Genomic DNA, 25,412 nt, shown 5'->3' with positions numbered 1-25,412 from the left:
GCAGGACGGAGGCGAGGCTGGGAGCAGGTGGGTACGAGAGGCAGAGGGCTTACGGACCACAGAGAGGGTTTGGAGTTGATCCTAAGTGTGGTATAAGGCAGTCAGAGGGTTTTAAGCCAGAGTAACGTTTTCCGTCGGGAAGGTCGCTGGCTGCACAGTGAACGGCCTGCAGGGAGAGCGGTGTGGATGGACTGTCTCACAGCCGCCGCAGGTGCGGGCCCACTGGGAAGACACCACTCCCACTCGGGCAGCTGATCTTTCCAGCCAGGAGCCAGGAGCAACTACAGGTGTGTCCAGCTTCAGCAGCTGGAAAGTGTGCTGTTAGTAAGAGATGCAAACACACTCCCTCCATCACACACCGAGTTCTCCCGAGCACCTGATCTGACCTGCTGCAGAACTGTGAAGGCCTTGGGGGAAAAACCAGTCTCCCCAGTGGTTAGTGACAGAGAGAACCCAGCTTCTCCTAGAAATGCAGCTGGATTGGTCCTACGAGAACCACAAAGTACTCATCCTACAAAGGCAGACTGAGTCGCTGAGAAGTTCAGACTAATCGAGATTCTGGAGGCACACCCTCCAGGCCTGGGAAGGGTCCAGTCATGTTTGCTTGGTAATCTCTCACCACTAATAATTTTTTGTTTTTTAACAGATTTATGCAACTGGCACCACAATACTATTTCAGTAATCTGCCTCCCAGTGAAAGTAAGGATATTCTACAGCAAGTCATGGATCACCTATCGCCTATTTCAGCAACGAAAAAGGAGCAGATGTGTGACAAGTGCCCGGAAACTACTGAACAGAGGTGCAGTGTGCAGTGACGCTGCGGAGCGTCCACGAAGCCCCATGTGCAATACCTGCCCCAGAGGTGGCGCGGCAGCCGGCCCACCGGGGCAGCACCGACGAGGCGCCACGGCCCACACGGAGCCCTGAAAGGAAGAACGCTCTGTGTGTTATTTAAACTAAAAATAGAAGTTTTTATTGAGTTCCTTAAATTACTACCCCGTGGTTTTTCTTCTTATTGGAAAAGTTCTTAACTGTTCTTAATTTGACCAAAATTTTAAAAAAGCAAAGATATTTTGTAAATGTGTCGCAGACACGGCTGACAGAACCCAACTTTTTGTAGGACCTTCATCTGAATAAAGTCGTGAGTTTTTCAGGAAGCCTCCACCAAGTCTTCCGGTAACTGTGCAGAAGCCAGCCCGCCACGGTCCATGGGAGATGGGTTAGACAGAGAGATGTTCTTTCAGTTTTTCCATGATTTCATTCATTTTGTTGCCTGGAATTAACATCACAGTTCGCAGGGGCTTCATTGGTACATCATCAAAGGACCATCGGCCTCCCAGACACGTGTCGCTCTCCTCCTGCACTGAGTAGTTGAACTTCAGGATTGCCTTCTAAACCAAAGGACCATAAATTTAAAATTCACACAAGCTGAAGGCAAAACTCATTTAATCAATAACAAGAAATACAATAGTGCGGTAAATGTAATAAGGCTGACAATTGAAAGGAAGCTCAAATGGGACAGTCAGGTAGAAGTTACAAAGCACTCCCCAAGGAGATTTCTAACCTGCATGAAGAGAGTGGGTAGACGCGTCCTACTTCTAGGAGGTGAACAAGCAGCTGAGTGATAATGCCCTGGCTTCCCTCGTGGCTCAGAGGGTAAACAATCTGCCTGCAGTGTAGGAGACTTGGGTTCGATTCTTGGGTTGGGAAGATCCCCTGGAGAAGGGAATGGCAACCCACCTCAGAATTCTTGCCTGGAAAACCCCATGGACAAAGGAGCCTGGAGGGCTACACCATGGGGTCGCATAGAGTTGGACACGACTGAGCGACTCAATTTCACCTTCTTTCACCTTTATAATTCTGAAGTCACTCATATTCACAAGCCCATTTGATTCTCAAAATAATCTTGGGATACACAAGTGAAATTAAGACATAGCATTTGACAGTTAATGAGAAGAACCGTGAGACTAGTCTTAGCACTGTCCCGGCTGCTTCCTTGGCATAAAGCTTCATGTGAGGACAGTAAGTCTGCGTGACCAACCCATCTTAGAACACCCGCACATTCGCCCCTGCCTTGGCCCACCTCAAGCGCTGAGGCACACATTTTAAACAATTTCCACCTACGTACTTCCTGAAAAACAAGGACAGAGCTCAATCTATAGAGCTTTTGTCTTCAGTGGACGCCTTTTAAAATAAGTGATATCATCCAATCCAGGAAAATATGTCCTCCTCAGAGACTTAGCATTTTTGAGAGGCAGGCAGCATGAGGAAGTATATGCTGTGGCATCTGTCCATCATGGGCACAAGCTTACAGGGAGAGTCCTGCCAGGGACATGACCTCTAGGTCCCAGGGCACGGGGCGGCATGGGAGCCAGCAGCAGGGGCACAGGGCCCACCCCACCTTCCATACCACCAGGCAGTGGCTCCACGGCCCCACCTGTCCACCAGGCTAACGCCCACCTTCCAGAGCGGTGGGAGAATGAAGACCTCATACTAAGCACACTGTAAATGGCCAACCATCAGCGTGATCGGCTTGATAATCACCTGCTCCCCACTTTGTTATTAGCTCCAAGGCGCTGTAGATACAGAGGTTTAAAAACAGAATGGCCACATATAAACTTCAGCATAAAGTGAGAGAGCAAGAAATCCTGATTATTATTAAGAAAATCCTTATTTACATTTAAACAAAGAGATGGAACAGGACAGTCTTACCTCGTAGAAAAATTCTTCTTCCGCATTTGCAAACATTAACGCTTCTTTCTTTTGGTTGCTCCGTTTCTTCTTGGAATTGCTTTTTCCTGCTTCCACAAACGTCTTGCTAATCAGAAGGTAGAAGTGACACTTCCCACACGGCTTGTTAGTTCTGCGTGCCTCTGCTAATTCTTTCCTGCGAGGCACAAACACAGACACAAGGTTTGCCTGCTGGGCCGGACAAGATCCATGGACAAACCAGCGCACAGAGAAAACCACTGAGACCTCTTCACGGAATTCTGTGGTGACATAGGCTTAACCGACAGACGTTAGATCTGGATGCTTCTAAAGCAGCCGGATGCACTTCAGTTGACTATGGCAGCGTCTTTTATAATAAATCGTATGGTGACTCGCAGATTAGCACTCTTGAGTTGTAGATACACAGCAACTTAACAGAGAGTCTCAAGTTCAACAACATCACTGCTCTGTTAAAAATACCTAAGAATCTGGATTTTCTAAAACATTTAACTGAAACACACAAGGGCACACAGCCATGACCGATGCCATCGTGGTGACCTCAACAGCAGGTGACCTCTACAGTCTCCATTCACTGGCACCTGGGACTTATTTCCGGCCTGCCAGAAATGGCCAGACAGATGCCCTGAACTACCACATCAATGAGACAGCAATGAAACCTTAACTCTTTCCTTCCTTCCTTTAAATCATACATAACCCCGTATGTGGAGAAGGCAATGGCACCCCACTCCAGTACTCTTGCCTGGAAAATCCTATGGACGGAGGAGCCTGGTAGGCTGCAGTCCGTGGGGTCGCTAAGAGTCAGACATAACTGAGCGACTTCACTTTCTCTTTTCACCTTCATGCATGGAGAAGGAAATGGCAACCCACTCCATTGTTCTTGCCTGGAGAATCCCAGGGACGGGGGAGCCTGGTGGGCTGCCGTCTATGGGGTCGCACAGAGTCGGACACGACTGAAGCGACTTAGCAGCAGCAGCAACCCCGTATGTCTGGCTAAACAAAAATGTAAAGAAACTCAAAACAACCCACATCGGCTTTCTTTCACAGGATCAGGAGAAAGCTGATCCTCCTATGAAATCAAACAAACGTGAGCTTCAGCTGATCAGAAAAAAGACAAGTCAAACAGGCAGGCACCACAAGTACAGTATGAGGAGCAGCTAAGGGGAGGGGGCAAGGGAGAAAGAACAAAGCTAAAAAGCAACTGTATAAAGGAAAAATGGAAAACCAAAAGGTTTCAAACCATAGTCACATTTGCACCAACTATTTCCAGCGAAATCACAAAGATGTACCCTGACCTCTGAGAAATAATACTCTGTAAAGCCTGGGTGTCCACCTGTAATTTCATCCTCCTCTATGTCAAAGCACAGGCAATATCAATTCCTATCTCTCCGTACAGTTAAAATATTCTTGTAAACTTAAAGCTGCTGCATTAAAGCAAAACAGTAACAAACCCTGAGTAGCTTGAGAGGCAGTATCAGGCCATGGTTGCATTCGCCACAGAATATCCCAATGGAATTTAGGAATTTTACGGTTTTGTTATTGTAATTATTTACATTTCATTCGTGAAACAGAAATCCTATCTCTGAAGCGGATGAAAAACTCATCAAATAGGCGTTAAAGTGTATATGAAACTCTAATTTTTATACCATTTAAATCTTTACGATTATTAAGACTATTGTCACAACAGTCCTAAGGAATTAAAACTATTAAAAAGCCTATTATTAGTAACACATACATCTCTCAGGCACTCCCCCAACACATGCATAAACCAACATATTCCATTGGAGTCACATTTCTGAATCTACTTGGGGGAAAGCCTCCTGCTGAAAGGCGTTTTCCAGGCTCTTACTGAAGCTGCTGGTGCATGGGCAGTGCGATCTGTGGAGGAACGTTAATGAATCGCTCACTCAGCAGAAAGCCCACAGGCCTGGCGGTGTCGTTGAAAAGCCTGTCCAACTCCTCAACCGTGCTCTTCTCACAGTTCTTCTCACAGAGGCGCAGAATCAACTCCTTAATTTGCTCAGCACAAGGGGTACCCTAGAAAGCAAAGAGAAGGCTCGCTCTATCACAGGCTATCAACCACAGGAGAAAACATAAACGTGAGAGCTATCACTTTTTAGTATCTTATAGATAAGTGTGGTTTCCTGCCAAAGCCTTTAAAAAAAAACCTTACAAGTCTTCGGGTTTCCCTGATCGTTCAGTAGGTAAACAATCTGCCTGCAATGCAGGAGACCCTGATTCAATTCCTGGGTCAGGAAGATCCAGTGGAGAAGGGATAGGCTACCCACTCCCGTATTCTTCGGCTTCCCTTGTGGTTCAGCTGGTAAAGAATCTGCCCACAATGCGGGAGACCTGGGTTTGATCCCTGGGTTGGGAAGCTCCCCTGGAGAAGGGAAAGGCTTCCCACTCCAGCATTCTGGCCTGGAGAATTCCACGGACTGTGTAGTCCATAGGGCTGCAAAGAGTCGGACACGACTGAGCGACTTTCACTTTACAAGTCTGATTGTGTTGATTCTTTTTCAAAAGTAACTACACCTGGTTATTTACTAGCCCATACTCAGTGGTCAGAGAAGGTTATACTAACTCAGACATACTGGGATAGAAACTAGTCCGTCCCATAAGACGAAAGTATCTGAAAAGTTCACTTAAAAATTAAAGTGTAGCCTGCATCTTATTCTAAGGAGGGTAAACCCCCTGGGTTCTTTTTTTTTAACTAGAACCCATCAATGAGTCAATATATGAATGAAAATACAAATACATGTGAGTGTCCTCAATTTCAGGAAGCAATGAAGACTCAGAATCAAAGAAAACAGCTGTAGAGACAGCAAAAACAGCTGTGTCCACACCAACATCAGAAAACCCATTCTTTAAAACTCAGAGGACAATTCTCTATACCACAGGCAGTAAATGACTTTAACTGGGTACAGATTATTCAGAGAAACAAAAATATCTTTATATTGAAAAAAGGATTACAGTTAAGATTTCACAAGAGCACATGTCCTTATATTTAGTATCTTTATCTGATATAAAACACACTTTCATCAAGGATTAAATAGAATTAACTTTTTAGGTTCTGCCCTAACGAATAACCACTCTAATGGCCACCCAATGAAACCAACCTTTCTTTCAGTTAAATTTAAAAGACTTATGAAACCAAAAATCTCGTCTTCATCCACATCGTCATCGCTGTCTTCTGAAACATCCGTTTGCTGTTTCAAAAAAAAGAAAACACTCATTTTACCTTTGGTTGAAAAGAAGTACAGTAAGAAGTCCTGGAATCTAGGTGGCATTTATCTTTTCACATTTCAAATGAAAACTCTGTTTTACTGTCATGCCTTAGCAAAGCCTCATGGACTAAACCTGTGCAGCCCTGTTCCCATCACGTCACCTCCCTGACTCTGTCCTCTTCTCACAGGCTGGGTGATCTCCTTCTGCTCTCAGTATCTTTCTTGACTCTTAAGACGTTCTGCTCAGTGTATTTTAAGTCCAGAACAGATAAGCCCTCATTAAGGCAACCATTTTAGTCTCTTTCCTAAGAGATGCTAGAGGCCGCCCAGGCTTGTTTGTGCGTCCACAACACTGTCTCACCCAAAACCCATGCTTCAGAGCACCGGCCAGTGATGACCACAGCTGAAGATGAACAATGCCTCAGCGCACGGGCAGGAGAGGAGAGGGTGAGACGGGAAACGAGAAACTGCAAAAGCGGCACCGAGAGTGGGGTACGTGACTCCTGAGCCACCCTACCCTTTCGTGTTTTGACCTCCTGCTTCGGTTCTACTCAACGCATCGGCCACACTTTGCTTCACCTGCTGCCTGTCCGCTCGTCCAAGCTGTAAACTCCTCTCTCGGCTTCCCCAGTCCCCAGCACAGAGTTTGGCACAGACTAAGTCCTCGGGGAAGATGTGCTGAATGAATTAAACGAGGCTGCTGCTCTTCCCCCGAAGGACGGCAGGGACCCAGGCTTGCCCCGAGTGTCCCTGAACTTGTTCTGCGGGAAGGGGTCCCAGCACCGCCACTCAGCCAGGCACAGGAGCAGTCGGCGGTGCCAGGGCGCCTCCTGCGGCCAGGGCCTCAGCAGGAACAGAGAGCAGGGTAGAACTGCCTGCGGGGCCCGAGTCAAAGCAGACTGAGCTGCAGGGGGGCCTGGCTCCTGGATCTGAGCGGACCATGCCACTGAGGGGACCTCAGGCGAGGGGCCAACCAGGCTCTACGACAAAACACACCTACTGAACACGGAAGGGTAGGGTGGCTCAGGCAAGGCCGCTAAGGCCCAGGTCACCCAAACACGTGATGTGCCAAAGCGAGGGGAGCCTGAGGCTCAACAAAACAAGAGGGTGCAAAGGAGAAGATGAGAGGGCGGCTCAGGAGAGACCACCAGTCCCAGTGAGAGGCCCAAGGGTATGCCTTCTCTCGGAGGAGAGGGGAAAGCAGCAGAGGGAAACGTGCTGTGTCGACCGCCTGGGCCCCCTGAAAGCAACAGCAGACGGTGGACCCCCAGCCACTGTGACGAAGCCTGTTGGTACCCACAGGCCCACGGCAGGGAGTGTGAAAAAGGCTCCCTCAAGGCGAAGCCTGCCAAATGCTTCCTCGAGAAGCAACAAGCACTCTGGAACATGCTCAGCCCTCTTCCTCGACAGGCCATCGGGCATCCAGGCAGCAGCACGGGGTCTGCTGGTCACCACAGCCCAGCCTCGTCCACCACCACCCGCCTCCCCCGCAGGAGCCGCCCTGCCTGACCTGAGTCCGGCCTCCTCCCAGCCCACCCCCTACCTCTCCCGAGCCTCTTGGGCCCCGAGTCTCCAGCTGAGCAAGCACGTGCGGTACGCACAGCCCACCTCTTCCCTCCACAACCCTCGAAAATGCCTTCTCTCGAACAGTCCAAATTCCCCCACTTCCACAGGGTCCAGAAAGTTCTGGCAGTCCCTGTCCTCAGAAGGAGAAGTCTGGTCCCTGGGACACCTCAGGTGTCTCTGTGGGAGCCAAGGGATCCCTGACTGTACTTTGGATTTGTTTGTGTAATTATTCAATTAAAGGATGAATCCCCCAACCAGAGAATAAACTTTTCAAAAATAAAGTGACAGCTTCTCATTGGTGTCCCTCAGGTCTCAGGACACTCGTCAGCGAGAGCTCACATCTACCTGCTGAAAGAGCAGGCGGCCTGCTCCTCCCCACTGAGCCCATGAGAGGAAGCCTCCGGGGTGTCACTCGTTTCGTGCTCCTGACTCTGCATGCCAGAGGTTCTGCATGCTGGCCGCAGGTCTGAAAAGTGTCTGCTGTGCAAAGATACTAGCGACCCCATCAGTTTCAGGACGTCAGGAGAGTCGGGGGTAAAAGCCAGATTGAGGTGTTTGGTGTTCAGGAGGAGAGGAGGTGGAAATTGAACGTAGAATCTTTCTCAAGAATTTTGGCTTTGAAAACAAAGTGAGAAGGCCAACAGTGATTATGTTAGAGTGGAACCTTAGACTGAGGTGGGTGCGGGGGATATAAAAAAAGACTTCATGCAGACGGCTACACGTACAGAGCCCGAGCCAGTACCAGACCCGGCTGTACACACCTCACCCTGCGCACCCACCGCTCTGAAGGAACCAGCACCACCCGCACGGACAGAGCGCCACGTGGGCGTATGTGAGGTCACCGGGCAGACTGCCGTCCACAGGTGGTCCCCATCCCTTCTCCGATCCCACATTCTCGTCTGACACTGACCTAGACACTCCTCCCAGCAAGGGGGGTCTGTGCACCCTCCCCTTGAACCTGCACGGACCTTCACATCTGCTCCTGAGGCAGATGCTGCAAATGACTCGGTACCATGGTGCTCTCCACTTCCGCCTGGCTCTCCTGGGTAGGGAGGCCCACGGTCCCCGCTGGGCTCCCAGTGGAGTCAAGGCAGTGAGCCACCTGGCAAGAAAATCCTCCAGCCCCGCTGAAGCCCCTCCAGCTACTGTGACTGAAGTGACAGGAGCCGCCCGCACAGAGCTCTGTTCCAAGTGCGGCTCCATGAGCCAAGCAGGACTGCTTTGTCCTCAGACACCAAGCTGCGGGGCAGCCCGTCAGGCCGCAGAGCTGACAGAGCCAGCGGAGAGTGCACAGAGGCCCGGCCTGCCCCTCCTCCAAACGCCACCCCCTGCTTTGCATGACACCACTCAAAGCTTCCCCCTTCCCGCTCCTGCCACTCCCAAGCCTCCTTGCAGGCTCTGCCACTCAGTTCACTCACTCAGCTACCACCGGTGCGGCCAGAGTCCATCCCTGCCCTCCCTGAGCAATCTCAACCCCTCTCATGACGTCAGTGACTGTTTATCTGCTAAAAACACCCCAGACTCCAGCAGCTGCCCCACTGCTCACTTGCATGTATCACATGCAATCAAATGCAAGACGTACAAACCCACAGTCATGTTCCCTTCCTGACCTGATTCTCCTCCACACTTGGACTGTGGTTCTCCAGACAGACCCTGCGGAATCCTCTTCGACTCCTTTCCCCTCTCTCAGACCCGGTCATTCACTAAGCCCGGTCGCATTTCACCTCCCCAGTCTCTTCTGAATCAGCCTACTTCTCTCCCTACCACCCACTGCCACTGCCTGGATCACTGCATTTAATAACCCTGGACTGCTGAGATGGCCTGCTAGCCAGTAATACTTTCCAATCTGAGTTTCTGGCCTGTGTGCTGTAAATCAGAAGGAACTTAGGATACGGAGCTAATTTAATCAGAATAAACACCAATGTCCTGCTCACCTTAATCACACTCCCGATATGGTTCTGTTGAATCAAGAGATCTGTGAGTTCTGCGGTGTTCACAGGGGCTTTTAGAAAAAGCTAAGAGAGAAAAAATTATTTTAAATTAAAACTGAAGAATAGCTTCTAATAAAACTCCTCATTTCCATATGCAAATAAAAATAGTGAAATTTCAAATGAGTTGACCAGGAAGATGACCCATAAAAGCAATCCAAAAGGAAAGAAAAAGCCGAAGTGAATCAAAGAAGTCAAGGCACAGAGATGTGAGAAGAGGCAGTCGGTGGTAATTCAGGACGTGCTGGGGAGGGTCAAGGATAGGGAGGGGGTGGCGGGAGGGGACATCAGGCCACAGACCCTGGAGGCTCTGACAGGTAGAGAACCGAGCCCTCTGCTGCTTGTGACACCAGGTGGCAGAGCAGTGAAACAGGGATTACCTGAGAATTCCTCCAACCCCACAAAGTTGAGAAATGAATTAGAGAAAAACTGAGTAACAGCACAAGTAATGAAAAGATGACAGGGAGGGCATTTCAGAACACAGAATACTTAAGTGTGTTCACCAAGGGAAGAGGTCTGGGGACAGAGGCTCAAACAGGGGAGGAAGCCCTGGGAAAGGAAAAAAGCATTCTTCCCTCCAGGCAAGGGAGGCAGGCAGGAATGGGAATTCTAGAAGAGTAAAACTGAAATCTGACAGAACTTATATTGAATGGCCTGGAATTTCTTAGAAGAGCAGACTCCTGTGCAGGGAATAAGGACCATACCTGCTGTAGTAACTTCTTAATTCCATCATAATCGTTATCTGAGATAGAATAAGCTTCAAATTCAATATTCACTTCCTGTAAATGACACACAAAGTCAGTCATCATACATAACTCACCAAGACAATTCAGGCATTATTTTCCATTTGCCCATTGTTTTTTTCCCTCCACCTACCTTCCCCCCTCCCCCATTCTTTTTGGCTCTCTCTCCATCTACAGAACATGCCAGCGAAAGGAGGAAAAGAAGAAAATGTTACCAAAAGAATTACAACTGTCTAGGCTTCAAAATAAAAAGCAAACATCGCCAAGACTGCCATCTGCACAGGCAACAAAGCACCTTTACACCATCTCATCTGAAACCAAAGCCTGAGAACAACAGAGTGCTCAGAGTGACCTGGTTTTAATGCAAAGAAAGTCTGTTCTGAGTAAAGCAAAAGAGAAACTCTTACCTGACTGCAGTAAGTGTGAACAAAGAAAAAACACTCCAAAAGTCCCTGGCATTGCCTGGAGCTTGATTCAGCCCATGGATACAAGGCCAGGCTTCATTCACTGGGCAAATGTTTACTGAGTTCCACTCTGCACCAAGCACTGTGACAGGCACTCAAGATGAAAAGCAGACATCACACCCTCGTGGAGCTTACAGTTTAGGCGGCAACACAGACATTAAGGAAATGTGCTTCCTTGGTGGCTCAGATGGTAAAGCGTCTCCCTGCAGTGCGGGAGACCCGGGTTTGATCCCTGGGCTGGGAAGATCCCCTGGAGGAGGAAATGGCAGCCCACTCCAGTACCCTTGCCTGGAAAATCCCATGGACGGAGGAACCTGGTAGGCTACAGTCCACGGGGCCACAAAGAGTCGGACATGACTGAGTGACTTCATTAAGGAAAGAGTCATGGAAATAAACAGATCACACCTTTGGAGGCTACAGATAGGTGAATGGGGCTATAGGAGCTTAAGTAATAGGAGCCAGAAATTCAGGAAAGGCTTCCCTTAGAGAAGAGACACTGGAGGTGGGAACCAAGGACGAGGAAAGAGAGCTCCAGGCACAGGGAACAGCACGTACTAAGGCCCTGAGGCAGGAGGAAACGTGCTGAGTACAAGCAACCAAAAGGTCTGTGGAGCTGGGCAAACGCATCTCTCGCGGTGACATGAAACAGACTCTAGGAAGCAACGCCACTGAAACATTCCATAAATAAACAAAAGGACTACTTCACTCCGAAAACAAAACTTTAAAGGCTTTTAAGTGCTAAATAAGATCAGCCTTTGAGGATCCTAAATAGAGGTTAAATTACAAGCAGTATCACTGAATCAGAGGATTTACATATTTTAAGCTTTGATTTTGTCAAACTGCACCCCCCCCCCAAAAGGCTGCATCAGTTTATCATCACACCAACACTACATCCAAGTGCCTAGTTTCTTACACTACCGTCAGTGATGGTTACTACACAAATTTTCAATCACTGGTAGTCTGATTATCCATGTTAACACAAGTACTGATTTCTACAACACAAAGTTAGCTAAACAGCCAGTTAAAAGTGCTAAATAAAAAATGATGAGACCACGTTCAAGGAAGGGGCCAAAGTAAAGAGCTGTTTTGTAGGGGAAAGCTCTGCTCCATGGAGCTTTTCACATTATTGGCCAGAGACGTATTAATTCATCTTTTGTTACCTAAACATTATTGACTGAAGACGTTTCAATATTCACTTATATAAACTGCCAGCCACTGGTGTTACTTTCTGCAAAAACCCTCCAGTCAGTAGAGTTACTATTATATACCAGCCCCCACCAGTCAGTAGAGCTACTATTATATTCCAGCCCCCACCAGTCAGTAGAGTTACTATTATAGACCAGCCCCCATAACCACAGTCCTCACTTTACACCCACACTTCCCCCTCATGCTCATTTCCCATCACTCTCTTCCGTATTCTGATCCTGCCATACCAGCGGCCTCTCAGTCCAATAACCATTAGAACTTTGGATTTTCTTACAAGTGAAACGGGAACCCACCGGAGCAGTCAAAGCAAGGAAGGGAGAACAGAGCTACATTTTTTTTTCTAGCCATGCCACGCAGCATGGAGACCTTAGTTCTGCAACCAGGGATCAAACTCATGTCCCATGCAGTGGAAGGGTGGAGTCTCAACCGAGACAGTGAGGAAAGTCCCCAGACCTATATTTTTAAAAGATCTCTCTGCTGTGGATGGAGGAGAGACTGGAGGTTACAAGAATGTAGCCAGTTAAAACGTACTACAGAAGTCCAAGCAAGAGATAGTCAAAGAGTGGCCTGTGACCGGCACAGAATCACTGATGAGAAATGTCTGGCTACTGATGATAAAGCCAACAAGATTTTAAGGATAAGGGAGGAATTAAATCTAACTTTCAGGTTTTGAACTTGAGCAACTTCTGAATTTGGGGACCATTTATAAAAGCAGACAAGTTAGGGCGTGCCAGGTGATAAAGAACCACAAATGGCTTTCTTGACATAAAATAAGCCATTCTGGCCTCATCCATTTTGTATTCTAAGCCTGACCACAGTGCTTGCCCTCAAACAGGTCTCAGTAATTAATTATCTGAAGGACACAGAGGAACGGAGAAAAGGTAATTAAACAACAGTGCAGTGACAGAAGTCCCAGTTCCTCCTCAAAAGATAAACATAATAATACCTGAGATCTGCAGGAACTAAAGTCCCCACAAGGTGGAGGATGGAATAAAGATGGTGACCCTTCCGACTTCAATTAACTAAAGCTGGGACTTGACCAACCTTTGCCTCAATTTTATGCTTAATTCTCCTCTGCTTAAGCCCATTCATGAATATACATGTACCCTTAACTTAAAAAATGTTCTTTTCATCATAGGGGATTGAAATGCAAAAGTAGGAAGTCAAGAGATAATAACTAGCAGGTTTGGCCTTGGAGTACAAAGTGAAGTAAAGGCTAACAGAGTTTTGTCATGAGAACATGTTGGTCACAGCAAACTCCCTCTTCCAATAACACGAGACGACTCCACACATGGACATCACCAGATGGTCAATACCTAGATCAGATTGATTATATTATTTGCAGCCAAAGATGGAGAAGCTCTATATAGTCAGCAAAAACAAAACTTGGAACTGACTGTGGCTCAGATGATGGGCTCTTTAGTGCAAAATTCAGGCTTAAATTGAAGAAAGTGGGGAAAAGCACTAGGCCATTCAGCTATGACTTAAATCAAATCCCTTTATGATTATACAGTGGAGGTGACAAATAGATTCAAAGGATTAGAGCTGGTAGACAGAATGCCTGAAGAACTATGGATGGAGGTTCATAATACTGTACAGGAAGCAGTGACCAAAACCAACCCAAAGAAAAAGAAATGCAAGCAGGCAAAGCGGTTGTCCGAGGAGGCTTTATAAACAGCTGAGAAAAGAAGTGAAAGGAATTGGAGAAAAGGAGATATCCCAACTGAATGCAGAGTTCCAGAGACTAGCAAGGACACATAAGAAAGCCTTCTTAAGTGAACAACACCAAGAAACAGAGGAAAACAATAGAATGGGAAAGACTAGAGAGCTCATCAAGAAAACTGGAGATATCGAGGGAACATTTCATGCAAGGACAGGCATGAGAAAGGACAGAAAAGGTATGGACCTAACAGAAGCAGAAGAGACTTCTAAGAAGAGGTGGCAAGAATACACAGAACTACACAAAAAAGGTCTTCATGACCCAGATAACCACAATGGTGTGCTCACTCACCTAGAGACAGACATCCTAGAATGAGAAGTCAAGTGGGCCTTAGGAAAGGTCACTACAAACAAAGCTAGTGAAGGTGATGGAATTCCAGTTAAGCTATTTCAAACCCTGAAAGACAATGGTGTGAAAGTGCTGCACTCAATATGCCAGCAAATTTGGAAAACTCTGTAGTGGCCACAGGACTGGAAAAGGTCAGTGTTCATTCCAATCAAAATGTCAAAGAATGTCCGAATTAGCATACAATTGCACTCATTTCACATGCTAAAAAGACTATGCTCAAAATCCTTCAAGCTAGGCTTCAGCAGTATGTGAACTGAGAACTTCCAGATGTACAGGCTGGGTTTAGAAAAAGAGGAACTAGAGATCAAATTGCCAACATTCGATGGCATAGAGAAAGCAAGGGAATTCTCAAAAAAACATCTACTTCTGCTTCACTGACTATGCTAAAGCCTTTGACTGTACGGATCACAACAAACTGTAGAAAATTTTTAAAGAGATAGAAATACCAGACCACCTTACCTGTCTTCTGAGAAACCTGTATGCTGGTCAAGAAGCAACAGTTAGAACCAGACATGGAACAACAGGCTGGTTTAAAATTTGGGAAAGGGTTTGTCAAGGCTGTATTCTGTCACCTTACTTATTAAACTTCTATGAAGAGTACAGCATGCGAAATGCCAGGTTGAATGACTCATAAGCTGGAATCAAGACTGTCAGATTATCAACAACCTCAGATATGCAGAAATGGCAGAAAATGAAAAGAAACTGAAGAGCCTCTTGATGAGGGTGAAAGAGAAGAGTGAAAAAACCGGCTTAAACTCAACATTAAAAAACCTAAGATCATGACATCCAGTCCAATCACTTCATGGCAAATAGAGAGGGGAAAAGTGGTAACAGGGACAGATTTTTATTTTCTTGGGCTCCCAAAACACTGCGGACAGTAACTGCAGCCACGAAATTGAAAGATGCTTGCTCCTTAGAAGGAAACCTATGACAAACCTAGATAGCATATTAAAAAGCAGAGACATCACTATGCTGTCAAAGGTCTGTATAGTCAAAGCTATCTATAGTTTTTCCACCAGTTATGTATGGATGTGAGAGTTGAACCATAAAGAAGGCTGAGCACGGAAGAATTGATGCTTTTGAATTGTGGTACTGGAGAAGACTCTTGAGAGTCCCCTGGGCTGCAGACCGCTGCTGCTGCTAAGTCACTTCAGTCGTGTCCGACTCTGTGCAACCCCATAGACAGCAGCCCACCAGGCTCCGCTGTCCCTGAGATTCTCCAGAAAAGAACACTGGAGTGGGTTGCCATTTCTTTCTCCAATGCACGAAAGTAAAAAGTGAAAGTGAAGTCGGCTCAGTCGTGTCCGACTCTTAGCGACCCCATGGACTGCAGCCCACCAGACTCCTCAATCCATGGGATTTTCCAAGCAAGAGTACTGGAGTGGGGTGCCATTGCCTTCTCCTGGGCTGCAGGCAGATCAAACCATTCAATCCTGAAGGAAATCAACTCTGAATATTTACTGAATAACTGATGATGAAGTTAAAGCTCCAATATTTTGGCCACCTGATGTGAAGAGCCAACTCACTGGAAAGACCCTGATGCAGGGGAAAGACAGAGGGCAAGAGGGGAAAGGGGAGACTGAAATTGTTAGGTAGGAAGGATGAGGATGAAATTGTTAGGTGGAAGTTAGGCATGAGCAGCGAAGGGTGGCCCAGCCAAAAAGGATCCACGTTGATCTCTAAACCCCATTGCAGAAGTGCCTAGAGGAGCTCACAGATATGATACAAAATAACCAGAGACTTTTCCAACTTCTAATGTACCCTAGACACACTGTGGATACAAACCAACCACAGGGGCTTCCTCGAATAACCTTAGGCAGCTAAGAGCCCATTAAGGGTTCATAAAATATTCTATACATATATACATCTGATTACAACAGACTGGATTATGGGAAGAGATGCACAATAGAGCCTGTTGTCATGCAACTGTCAACTGGTCTTGAGTGTACGCCCACTTACATCCCATTTCTTGACTGGTATTGGGTACAAGCCCTATTCTGCCCACTGCACAACAAGAGGAGGAGACGGGAAGTCAAAAAAGAGAGAAACCGAAAGGGATCATTACAGTAACTCCACTGGGGTAGGCCTGCTCCCGTGTCTTGGGAGTGTCTATTTAATAAAAGATCTATCTGCTTGAACTGTAACTTGTCTTTTGTTTTAAACCCTTTAGTCTATCATTACAAATTTTTGTTGGCGATGAGACAAAAACTGAGGGAGAAAAATAAACCAACCTGACAGGATGCTTGGGTAGCATCACTGAATCATGCTGCAGTCCATGGGGTCGCAGAGAGTTGGACATGACTTAGTGACTGAACAATGACAACTTAAAACCACCCCAGTTTTGCTGTTTGGAGAGACACGGCTTTGGGAAAGATCCTCGGTGTTCTCCTTATTTGCTGCCAAGAATAAATTGCTCCTTCTTCCGATCTTGGGCTTGGCTGTGTCTGCAGGCTTGACACCCACCAAGAAGGGACCCCAGTTTTTGGAAAACATTTATAGACATGGCAAAGTCTAGGAGCCGAAGTTACCACTTTGGCTTTGGACGTGTTACATTTGGCTACCTATTAGGCATTCTAGCGTCTTAAGGACCATTCAGTCTTAATTACTCATTCAACATTCAGTTCGGTTCAGTCCCTCAGTCGTGTCTGACTCTTTGTGACCCCATGGACTGTAGCATGCTGGGCCTCCATGTTCATCACCAACTCCCAAAGCTCACTCAAACTCAGGTCCATTGAGTCAGTGATGCCATCCAACCATCTCATCCTCTGTCGTCCCCTTCTCCCGCCTTCAATCTTTCCCAGCATCAGGGTCTTTTCAAATGAGTCTGTTCTTCGCATCAGGTGGCCAACTTATTGGAGCTTCAGCATCAGTCCTTCCAATGAACACCCAGGACTGATCTCCTTTAGGATGGACTGGTTGTTATCTCCTTGAAGTCTAAGGGACTCTCAAGAGTCTTCTCCAGCATCACAGTTCAAAAGTATGAATTCTTCCATGCTCAGGTTTCTTTATGGTCCAACTCTCACATCCGTACATGACTATTGAAAAACCATAGCTTTGACTAGACGAATCGTTGTTGGCAAAGTAATGTCTCTGAAAGAAAGTGTTAGTTGTTCAGTCACGCCCGACTCTTTGCCATCCCATGGACTGCAGCCCACCAGGCTCCTCTGTCCATGGAATTCCCCAAGCAAGAATACTAGAGTGGGTTGCCATTTCCTTCTCCAGGGGATCTTCCCGACCCAGGGATTGAACCCAGGTCGCCTGCACTGCAGGCAGATTCTTTACCAACTTAGCTTTGTTGGCAAAGTAACCTCTCTGCTTTTTAAGGAACAACAAACATTAAGTATCCCTAGAGCCAGGCTTGGTGGCTCAGACGGTAAAGCGTCTGGTCTACAATGTGGGAGACCCGGGTTCAATCCCTGGGTTGGGAAGATACCCTAGAGAAGGAAATGGCAATCCACTCCAGTACTATTGCCTGGAAAAGCCCATGGACAGGGGAGCCTGGCAGGCTACAGTCCATAGGGTCGCAAAGAATCGGACACGACTGAGCGACTTCACTTTCACCAGAACCAGGCTCTATGGTAGGACCCAGTTCTATGAGAACGTGTCACCAGAACCTGGTTTGAAAGGAAGATACGTCGACTTAGCTGAGACTTGAACAACGGAGGGAAATCACAGCAGGAATAATACAGGCGGCGCGAAGAGCTGAGGAGGAGGCGGGCCTCCGGGAAACGCGGCTGGGCCGCCGTGAGGGAGGCGGGTACCGGGACCCCCGGCGCGGAGGCCACGGGGAGAGCAGTGGACGGACTCGGGGCCTTGACGACCCAGGAGGATTTGTGGCTTCAGCCTGAGAACCAAACACAGTCACCGAGGAAGGTGGTGCGGCGATAGGAGGGCTCAGGGCCCTCCGCCGCCCCGGCCTGCGTAGGCCTTCTGAAAACACCTTTGTGGCTGCGGTGTGTCAAAGACCGACGTGGTGCCTGTGTGAGGGCCTTTCCTCATCTCCAGGATCTGTTTCAAGACCCTCAGGTAGGGGGAAGCCGCCACTTCAGGCAGCTCACCCATTCACACGGCTTTGGTTATCAAAAAGTTTGCTTTTTTCCTAGACAGAAGGTAAACCGGGGTCGCACGGGCGTCTCACCTCATTGACGGCCTCGTCCTCTTCCTCTTCTTCTTCGTCACTGTCGTCTTCGTCCTCCTCCTCCACTTCATCCTCCTCTTCCTCGTCGCCCAGAGCCGGGGGCACGGGGCTCACAACACGCCGCTTCGGCCGGGACGCCATGTTGCCGGCGCCTCTGCGCCTGCGCAATCCCCGCGCGCCCGCCCTTCTGGATCCACCCATTCAAGCCGAGGTGGGGCGGGTAGGAGGGCACGAAGACCCTCGGCGCGGAGTCGGCGTCAACCCCACAGCCGTGAAGTCCGAAAGTCAAGTCCAATTTGGGGGGTCCTATCTTGGCCTTTTCTAACTGCTTCCATTGAGCGACTCGTCTTTCCAAGGTTCTCCTCACCCCCCCCTCGCTTTGCGCAGTGGTTTGACCCATCTCATTAGGTCGCCGGGCCTGGGTGTCAGTGCGCATGCGCGAGCTTCGGCGCGTGCTCCTGGATCTCCCACCACGGGCGCAGGTGACCAGTAACGGGGGGCGGGGCTTGGACTGTCGTCCTGGCAACGCCGGCCAAGAGGTGAGGGGACCGCCCTCCCGGCTCTGCGCTGCGCGCCGCCTCCCGGCGGCCTGCAGGCGGAAACCCTGAGAGTCCGTCCTGGAGTGGGCGCCTGCCCAGCGCCTCGTCAGCCCTGTTAGGTAGGTGTCGCTTGTGCACGGTACCGGCCAAGACAGGAGTTCCGCAGACTCACGGGGACCCGCCTGCGGCACTGCCTGTGCGTGTCGATTTGGCAGCGGAACCCCTTAGGTCGCTGCTGGCCTGGGTGGGCGCTGGGCCGTGCTGCGCGGTCACCGAAGGGAAAGAAGGTTCCGGGACCAGAGCAGATGCCCCAACCCGGCAGGCGTCGCCCAGCACAGTCGGTGGCACAGCCTTGTTCGTAATCAGTGAATGCGATCCTGATACCTACCCTTAGCCCACTATTCTTAAGCGCATTTCTCGATCTGAAGGTTTCTTTAAAATTCACGCATCAGCTTCGTCTGCTTTAGAGCAAGTTGTTGTTGGTTCAGTCGCTAAGTTGTCTCCAACTCGGGGACCCCCATGGACTGCAGCAAGCCAGGCTTGAATGCAGGAGATTCGGTTTGGATCCCTGGGTAGGGAAGGTCCCCCTGAAGAAGGAAAGGAGTATCCATTTCAGTGTTCTTGCCTGGAGAATTCTATGGACAGAGGATCCTGGCCCATGGGGTCTCAAAGAGTCAGACAGGACTGAGAGACTGGCGCTTTCACTTAGGGCTTTCCTGGGGGCTCAGACAGTAAAGCGTCTACCCACAATGCGGGATACCCGGGTTCGATCCCCAGGTCGGGAAGATACCCCTGGAGAAGGAAATGGCAATCCACTCCAGTACTCTTGCCTAGAAAATTCCATGGATGGAAGGAGCCTGGTGGGCTACAGTCCATGGGTTCACAAAGAGTCGGACACGACTGAGTGACTTGACTTTCACTTTCAGACAGTTGAAGGATCTACCTTCTACCTGGATTTGATCCCTGGGGTCACCAAGATCCCCTGGAGTAGGAAATAGCAATCCACTCCAGTATTCTTGGCTGCAAAATCCCACGAACAGAGGAGTCTAAAAAAGCCGGACATGACTGAGCAATTAACACTTTCAGGGCCTGTGGGGATATCTAAAGGACAGACCTGAGCCCATTTTGAGAAAACACAGTGGAGAGGACTGTGGTAAACTAGAGAGCGTGCACCCAGCGGCTCTGCAAGTTGTGGCCAAGTGGAAAAGTGTTCTCAGTTCTCACTTTGCAAGAAAACCTGGAGTGCTGGACTTTTACCAAAAAACATGATTTGTAAAATTGTGCCAAATAAAAGTCATCTACCAGTCAGATTTATCCCACAGACTGCCAGTTTGCAGCCTGTTAATGTTATTTGGGGGAAAAAAGTCACCAGAGAAGACATCAGCTTTCTGAGAGCGAGGTCTATATCTTTCCTTTTTCTCTCTGTAAAACGAGCAGAGTAGGTGGGAAGTGTGATTGCAAAAAAGGAATGAGCTGTCCCTGAGTCTTGCCCCCTTCTCCTCTTGCCCTCGATCTTTCCTGGCAACAGGGTCTTTTCCAGTGAGTTGGCTCTTTGCATCAGGTGGCCAAAGTAATAGAGCTTCAGCTTCAGCATCAGTCCTACCAGTGAATATTCAGGGTTGATTTCATTTAGGATTTACTGGTGTGATCTTGTAGTCCGAGAACTCTTCAAGAGTCTTCTCCACCACAGTTTGATCATAGGAATTCTATTTTTAATGTTTTGAGGAACATACTGTTTTGTAGTTTGCACATTATCCTCAATAAGTATCTAGTTCTTTAATAAGAGGGGAAAAGCCTTTCTTTGTGCCTTGGGATTAGTCCCCAGTGTTCAGCTCATGGTCAGAGTGTGAGTTAGAGCAGTGAATATAAATAAATGGACTACCCATGGTTTTTGTCCTTCAAGAAAGTCCAGTACTGGCCCCAGGGAACTTCACTCAGTCAGAGACTAGATTGCCAACCCACTGGCTCCCCTTAGCTTAACTCAGAATTTATCTTTTTTTTTTTTTTTTACTGGAATATACTTGCTTTACAATATTGTGTTAGTGTCTGCTGTACAACAGCATGAGTCAGCTATATGCATACAGATATCCCCTCCCTTCGGAGCCTCCCTCGCAACCGCCCCCGCCCCCACTGCCCCACCCCTCTGGGTCATCACAGAGCACCGAGCAGAGCTCCCTGGGCTGTACAGCACCCTCCCACTAGCTACGTGTTTTGCACATGGTAATGTATGGTTGTGAATCGCAGTCTCCCAGTTCATCCCACCCTCCCTTCCCCGCTGTGTCCACATGCCTGCTTTCTACATCTATGCCTCTCTTCCCGCCTTGGAAATAGGTTCGCCTGCACCATTTTTCTAGATTCCACATACATGCGTTAATATTTGATATTTGTTTTCCTCTTTCTGACTTATCAATGCTCCACTCTGTATAACGGAGTCTGGAGTTTATCTTAAAAGAGCAGAGAGCTGGTAGCATATGCTTGCGAGACCGGGCCTGGGCTCCAGACTGGGTTACATTGTATTATGACCTCTGCCAACTGCTGTGTTGTGCAGCCTGAGCACATTACTCAAACCTGCAGAACTTTAGTTTCCTTTTCTGTAAAAAAGGAATAATACGCCCTTCCTTGCTGGTTTAAATGAGGATTAAGATCTTGCATGTAAAATGCTTATCCCCGTAAATTACACATGTAAGTGCCACATGAAAGGGCAGCTGCTTTTATTGCTGCTACTCAAAGCAGCAGGACATGGGTTAAAAGTATGGATTTGAGACGTGGCTCTCTTACCAGCAAAGAGGCCTTAATCAAGTCAGTTCCCTGTCTGTTTAAGGAAAAGTGGCCATTCCCCACACTCCAAAAATTGCTGAGTAAATCTAAAACGTTGTTTTCCCACAATGCGAACAAATATTTGCTGAGCATCTACTATGGGGAAGAAAGTGGCCCAGGGAAACCATTGGTTCAAACCTATTTCACAGATTCAAGAACAGATACCAAGAGAAGGACAGCATAGACCAGAACCCAGGTTTCAGCCCCTCTGGCACAAGATTCTTCCACACCACCAGGCCTCTTGCCAAAGTCCAAAGTGACGCACATACAAACCTCCTTGCATAAAAGCCTGAGAATATACCCCATTCTCCCCTTTCCTGTTCCAGGCTTCCTCCTGTTGCTGTGATGCAGGTGTGTGAAGTTGCTCAGTCATGTGCGACTCTGCAACCCCATGGACTGTAGCCCACCAGGCTCCTCTGTCCATGGGATTCTCCAGGCAAGGATACTGGAGTGGGTTGCCGTTTCCTTCTCCAGGGGATCTACTCAACCCAGGGATCGAACCCAGGTCTCCTACATTGCAGGCAGACGCTTTATCCTCTGAGCCACCAGGGAAGCCAGGTGTCAACTGAAAAAAACGTTTTTTGTTTTAAACTTGATTGATTGATGGCTGCTCTGGATCGTCATTGCTGCGCACAGGCTTCCTCTAGCTGCGGTGCACGGGCTTCTCGTTGATTCTTAACCACTGGCCCAGCAGGGACGTCCCACCCCCTCCCTTGTTGAGAAGGGGTCTGTGGACCTTTCTCTGAGCCCTTGGATTCAGCCCTGGGCTGGATTTGCCCAGTAGTTCAGTGACTGGTACCTGTCAGTTGTGAGAGGGTAGATGTGAAGGAGAATCAATTCTCTGCACAGTCTTAGCTTTAAACCTTCAGTTACTAAGAAAAGTACCAGTGTGTTGGCATGACTGAGTGCACGTGTCCATTGATCTGTTTCTCAGTGAACTTGGAGATGCTGGTTCTGGTGTGGCCGGGAAGCTTCAGCGGTGGCTCCTCTTAGTACTACCTTGGAGATGCTTAGAGCAATGGCAGAGAAGGGCCAAGGGCAGTATTTGATTTTTATTTTTCCAGTCCTGCAGCCCATCTCATGGAATTTCTAAGCAGTCATTATCCAGAAGGTGTCAGTTTTATTACCCGAGAGAACCACAGAGTAGAACCCAGAAGAAATATTTTCCTTATTTGCAGTGAGTAGATTTGGTTTGCTCTCACATGTTTTTATTATCCAACTAAGGCTTCCAATCCCAAAGAAAGGCGATGCCAAAGAATGCTCAAACTACCGCACAATTGCACTCATCTCACATGCTAGTAAAGTAATGCTCAAAATTCTCCAAGCCAGGCTTCAGCAATACGTGAACCATGAACTCCCTGATGTTCAAGTTGGTTTTAGAAAAGACAGAGGAACCAGAGATCAAATTGCCAACATCCACTGGATCATGGAAAAAGCAAGAGAGTTCCAGAAAAACATCTATTTCTGCTTTATTGACTATGCCAAAGCCTTTGACTGTATGGATCACAATAAATTGTGGAAAATTCTGAGAGAGCTGGGAATATCAGACCACCTGACCTGCCTCTTGAGAAATCTGTATGCAGGTCAGGAAGCAACAGTTAGAACTGGACATGGAACAACAGACTGGTTCGAAATAGGAAAAGGAGTATGTCAAGGCTGTATATTGTCACCCTGTTTATTTAACTTATATGCAGAGTACATCATGAGAAATGCTGGACTGGAAGAAACTCAAGCTGGAATCAAGATTGCCGGGAGAAATATCAATAACCTCAGATATGCAGATGACATCACCCTTATGGCAGAAAGTGAAGAGGAACTAAAAAGCCTCTTGATGAAAGTGAAAGAGGAGAGTGGAAAAGTTGGCTTAAAGCTCAACATTCAGAAAACGAAGATCATGGCATCTGGTCCCATCACTTCATGGGAAATAGATGGGGAAACAGTGGAAACAATGTCAGACTTTATTTTTTGGGGCTCCAAAATCACTGCAGATGGTGACTGCAGCCGTGAAATTAAAAGACGCTTACTCTTTGGAAGAAAAGTTATGACCAACCTAGATAGCATATTCAAAAGCAGAGACATTACTTTGCCGACTAAGGTCCACCTAGTCAAGGCTATGGTTTTTCCAGTAGTCATGTATGGATGTGAGAGTTGAACTGTGAAGAAGGCTGAGCACTGAAGAATTGATGCTTTTGAACTGTGGTGTTGGAGAAGACTCTTGAGAGTCCCTTGGACTGCAAGGAGATCCAACCAGTCCATCCTAAAGGAGATCAGTTCTGGGATTTCTCTGGAAGGAATGATGCTAAAGCTGAAACTCCAGTACTTTGGCCACCTCATGCGAAGAGCTGACTCATTGGAAAAGACTTTGATGCTGGGAGGGGTTGGGGGCAGGAGGAGAAGGGGACGACCGAGGATGAGATGGCTGGATGGCATCACTGACTCGATGCACGTGAGTCTAAGTGAACTCCAGGAGTTGGTGATGGACAGGGAGGCCTGGCATGCTGTGATTCATGGGGTCACAAAGAGTCAGACACAACTGAGCGACTGAACTGAACTGAAGACTTTCCAGGAGGCCCAGTGATACAGAATCCACATGCTAATGTAGGAGACTCAGGTTCGATCCCTGGGTCAGGAAGATCCCCTGAAGAAGGAAATGACAGCCCACTCCAGTATTCTTGCTTGGGGAATGCCATGGACAGAGGAGCCTGGTGGGCTACAGTCCATGGGGTCACAGAAGAGTCAAGCCTGATTTAATGACTACATAACAACAACTGGGTAGCTGTCATTCATTATGTCCTGTGAGTCGCTCCGTGCCTTGGGAGGGCAGAGGGTATTCCCATTTAACAGGAGAGAAAACGAGATCACGTCGTGGCCAGTCAAGCTAGGACCAGAACCCGCCTCCCTTGGCCCTTAGTCCTGTGCCTGTTCGGTGACCCTGCACTTGCCTCCTTATGTTGCCCCAGAGAGAAAAAGGAAGAGAAAGAGCAAGCAGAACAGTACCTCCATCAACAAGACATCTCCATTGCTACTAAGTCCATACTCCCTAACAGGGCCAGACGAGGCCATCTCTCCACTCTCCCCTGCACACTCCAGCCGCCCCAGGCCTCTCCCCACCCCTCAGGCTTGAACCTGTGCTGCCTCCAGTCTGAACATGATCCTCCAGGAACATCGGGTCCTCCAGGAAGCATTCTGGGCTCTGCATGGATGAGGATGTGGGTCCCACTGCTCTAACAGAGAACCGTTAACATTTGCTGGAACAGGATAGAATGTTTCTTTCCTCTGATGTAAACACTCTGGCTGAGTGGTGGCTCTGCCATGCAAAGAGGTCCTGCTCCTTGCATCACCCCCAGGGCAAGACCCTGCAGCTCTTACTGACCAACTGCATCCATCCTCCACCCGGCAGGGAGGCAGGAACAGCACTTCCTGTCCAGGCGGGACCCGAAGTGTGTGCATCACTTCCACTTCCATCATCTGGACCAGCACCTCCTCACCTGACCACATCCATCTGCACGTATTTGTCCTGGGCATCCACGTACCTGACGTTATGAAGGGCTCCTGTCTGTGCACGGGGAGGGAGGAATGGATATTTGGGGATCCGGTAGATCCCCATTTCTCAGTGAACCAGAGTCTCCCTGGTCCTCGCACTTGAGTCACGCCTGCCCTTCTCCCCTGGGGAAGCCCCAGGCCCCTTTCTGTTGTTCAGTCACTAAGTCATGTGCGACTCTGTAGCACCCCAGGTTTCCCTGTGCTTCACTCTCCCAGAGTTTGCTCAGACTCGTATCCATCGAGTCGGTGATGCCATCCAACCATCTCATCTTCTGTCACTCACTTCTGCCACTTAGTGACGTACATCGCTGAACCCCCAGATTGGGAGGTGTGTCAGCCAGGGTTCAGCAGAGAGAACAGTAGGGGATATAATCAGGAGACTTGGT

At 48.2% G+C, this 25,412-nt stretch overlaps 3 protein-coding genes across 8 annotated transcripts in view; 2 read left to right on the top strand and 1 right to left on the bottom strand.

The window, feature by feature from the left end:
- Positions 1 to 1,164, top strand: part of DHX32 (DEAH-box helicase 32 (putative)) — a 51,011-nt gene extending 49,847 nt beyond the window's left edge. For all 3 annotated transcript variants that reach the window (XM_069566853.1, XM_069566854.1, XM_069566855.1), the window contains one exon: positions 647 to 1,164. In XM_069566853.1, the coding sequence (XP_069422954.1) occupies positions 647 to 815 (169 nt within the window). In that variant the 3' untranslated portion in view covers positions 816 to 1,164. The remainder of the gene's footprint in view (positions 1 to 646) is intronic.
- Positions 951 to 18,317, bottom strand: BCCIP (BRCA2 and CDKN1A interacting protein). 2 transcript variants are annotated; one of them, XM_069566860.1, is made up of 7 exons: positions 18,128 to 18,317; positions 10,213 to 10,287; positions 9,455 to 9,535; positions 5,847 to 5,936; positions 4,577 to 4,764; positions 2,713 to 2,887; positions 951 to 1,391 (listed from the first exon to the last, which is right to left on the bottom strand). In XM_069566860.1, exons 1-7 carry the CDS (start codon positions 18,266 to 18,268, stop codon positions 1,221 to 1,223), a joined length of 921 nt encoding a protein of 306 aa, XP_069422961.1. In that variant the 5' UTR covers positions 18,269 to 18,317; the 3' UTR covers positions 951 to 1,220. The 2 variants fall into 2 exon arrangements, with proteins under 2 accessions (XP_069422961.1, XP_069422960.1); XM_069566859.1 differs by lacking the exon at positions 951 to 1,391 and adding an exon at positions 1,430 to 1,716.
- UROS (uroporphyrinogen III synthase) overlaps positions 17,694 to 25,412 on the top strand; it is a 24,944-nt gene continuing 17,225 nt past the window's right edge. The window contains exon 1 of one of the 3 annotated variants that reach the window (XM_069566864.1): positions 17,694 to 18,015. The gene's annotated coding sequence lies outside the window, so the exon portion shown is untranslated. Of the gene's footprint in view, positions 18,016 to 18,534; positions 18,786 to 25,412 lie in introns of those variants that run through there. The other 2 variants (XM_069566862.1, XM_069566863.1) reach the window with 2 other exon arrangements.

This window comes from Ovis canadensis, chromosome 22 (assembly GCF_042477335.2).
Source record: "Ovis canadensis isolate MfBH-ARS-UI-01 breed Bighorn chromosome 22, ARS-UI_OviCan_v2, whole genome shotgun sequence".
NCBI classification, from domain to species: Eukaryota; Metazoa; Chordata; class Mammalia; order Artiodactyla; family Bovidae; genus Ovis; species Ovis canadensis.
The sequence above is the reverse complement of the archived record's forward strand: the minus strand, read 5'-3'. Positions and strand labels throughout refer to the sequence as shown.

Coding starts and splice junctions, on each gene's coding strand:
- BCCIP (XM_069566859.1), bottom strand. CDS start 18,268: ATGGCGTCCCGGCCGAAGCGGCGTGTTGTGAGCCCCGTGCCCCCGGCT. Junction 9,536..10,212: donor TTAAGAAGTTACTACAGCAG/GTATGGTCCTTA, acceptor TTTCTCTCTTAG/CTTTTTCTAAAAGCCCCTGT. Junction 4,765..5,846: donor TAAATTTAACTGAAAGAAAG/GTTGGTTTCATT, acceptor TTTGCTTTCTAG/GGTACCCCTTGTGCTGAGCA.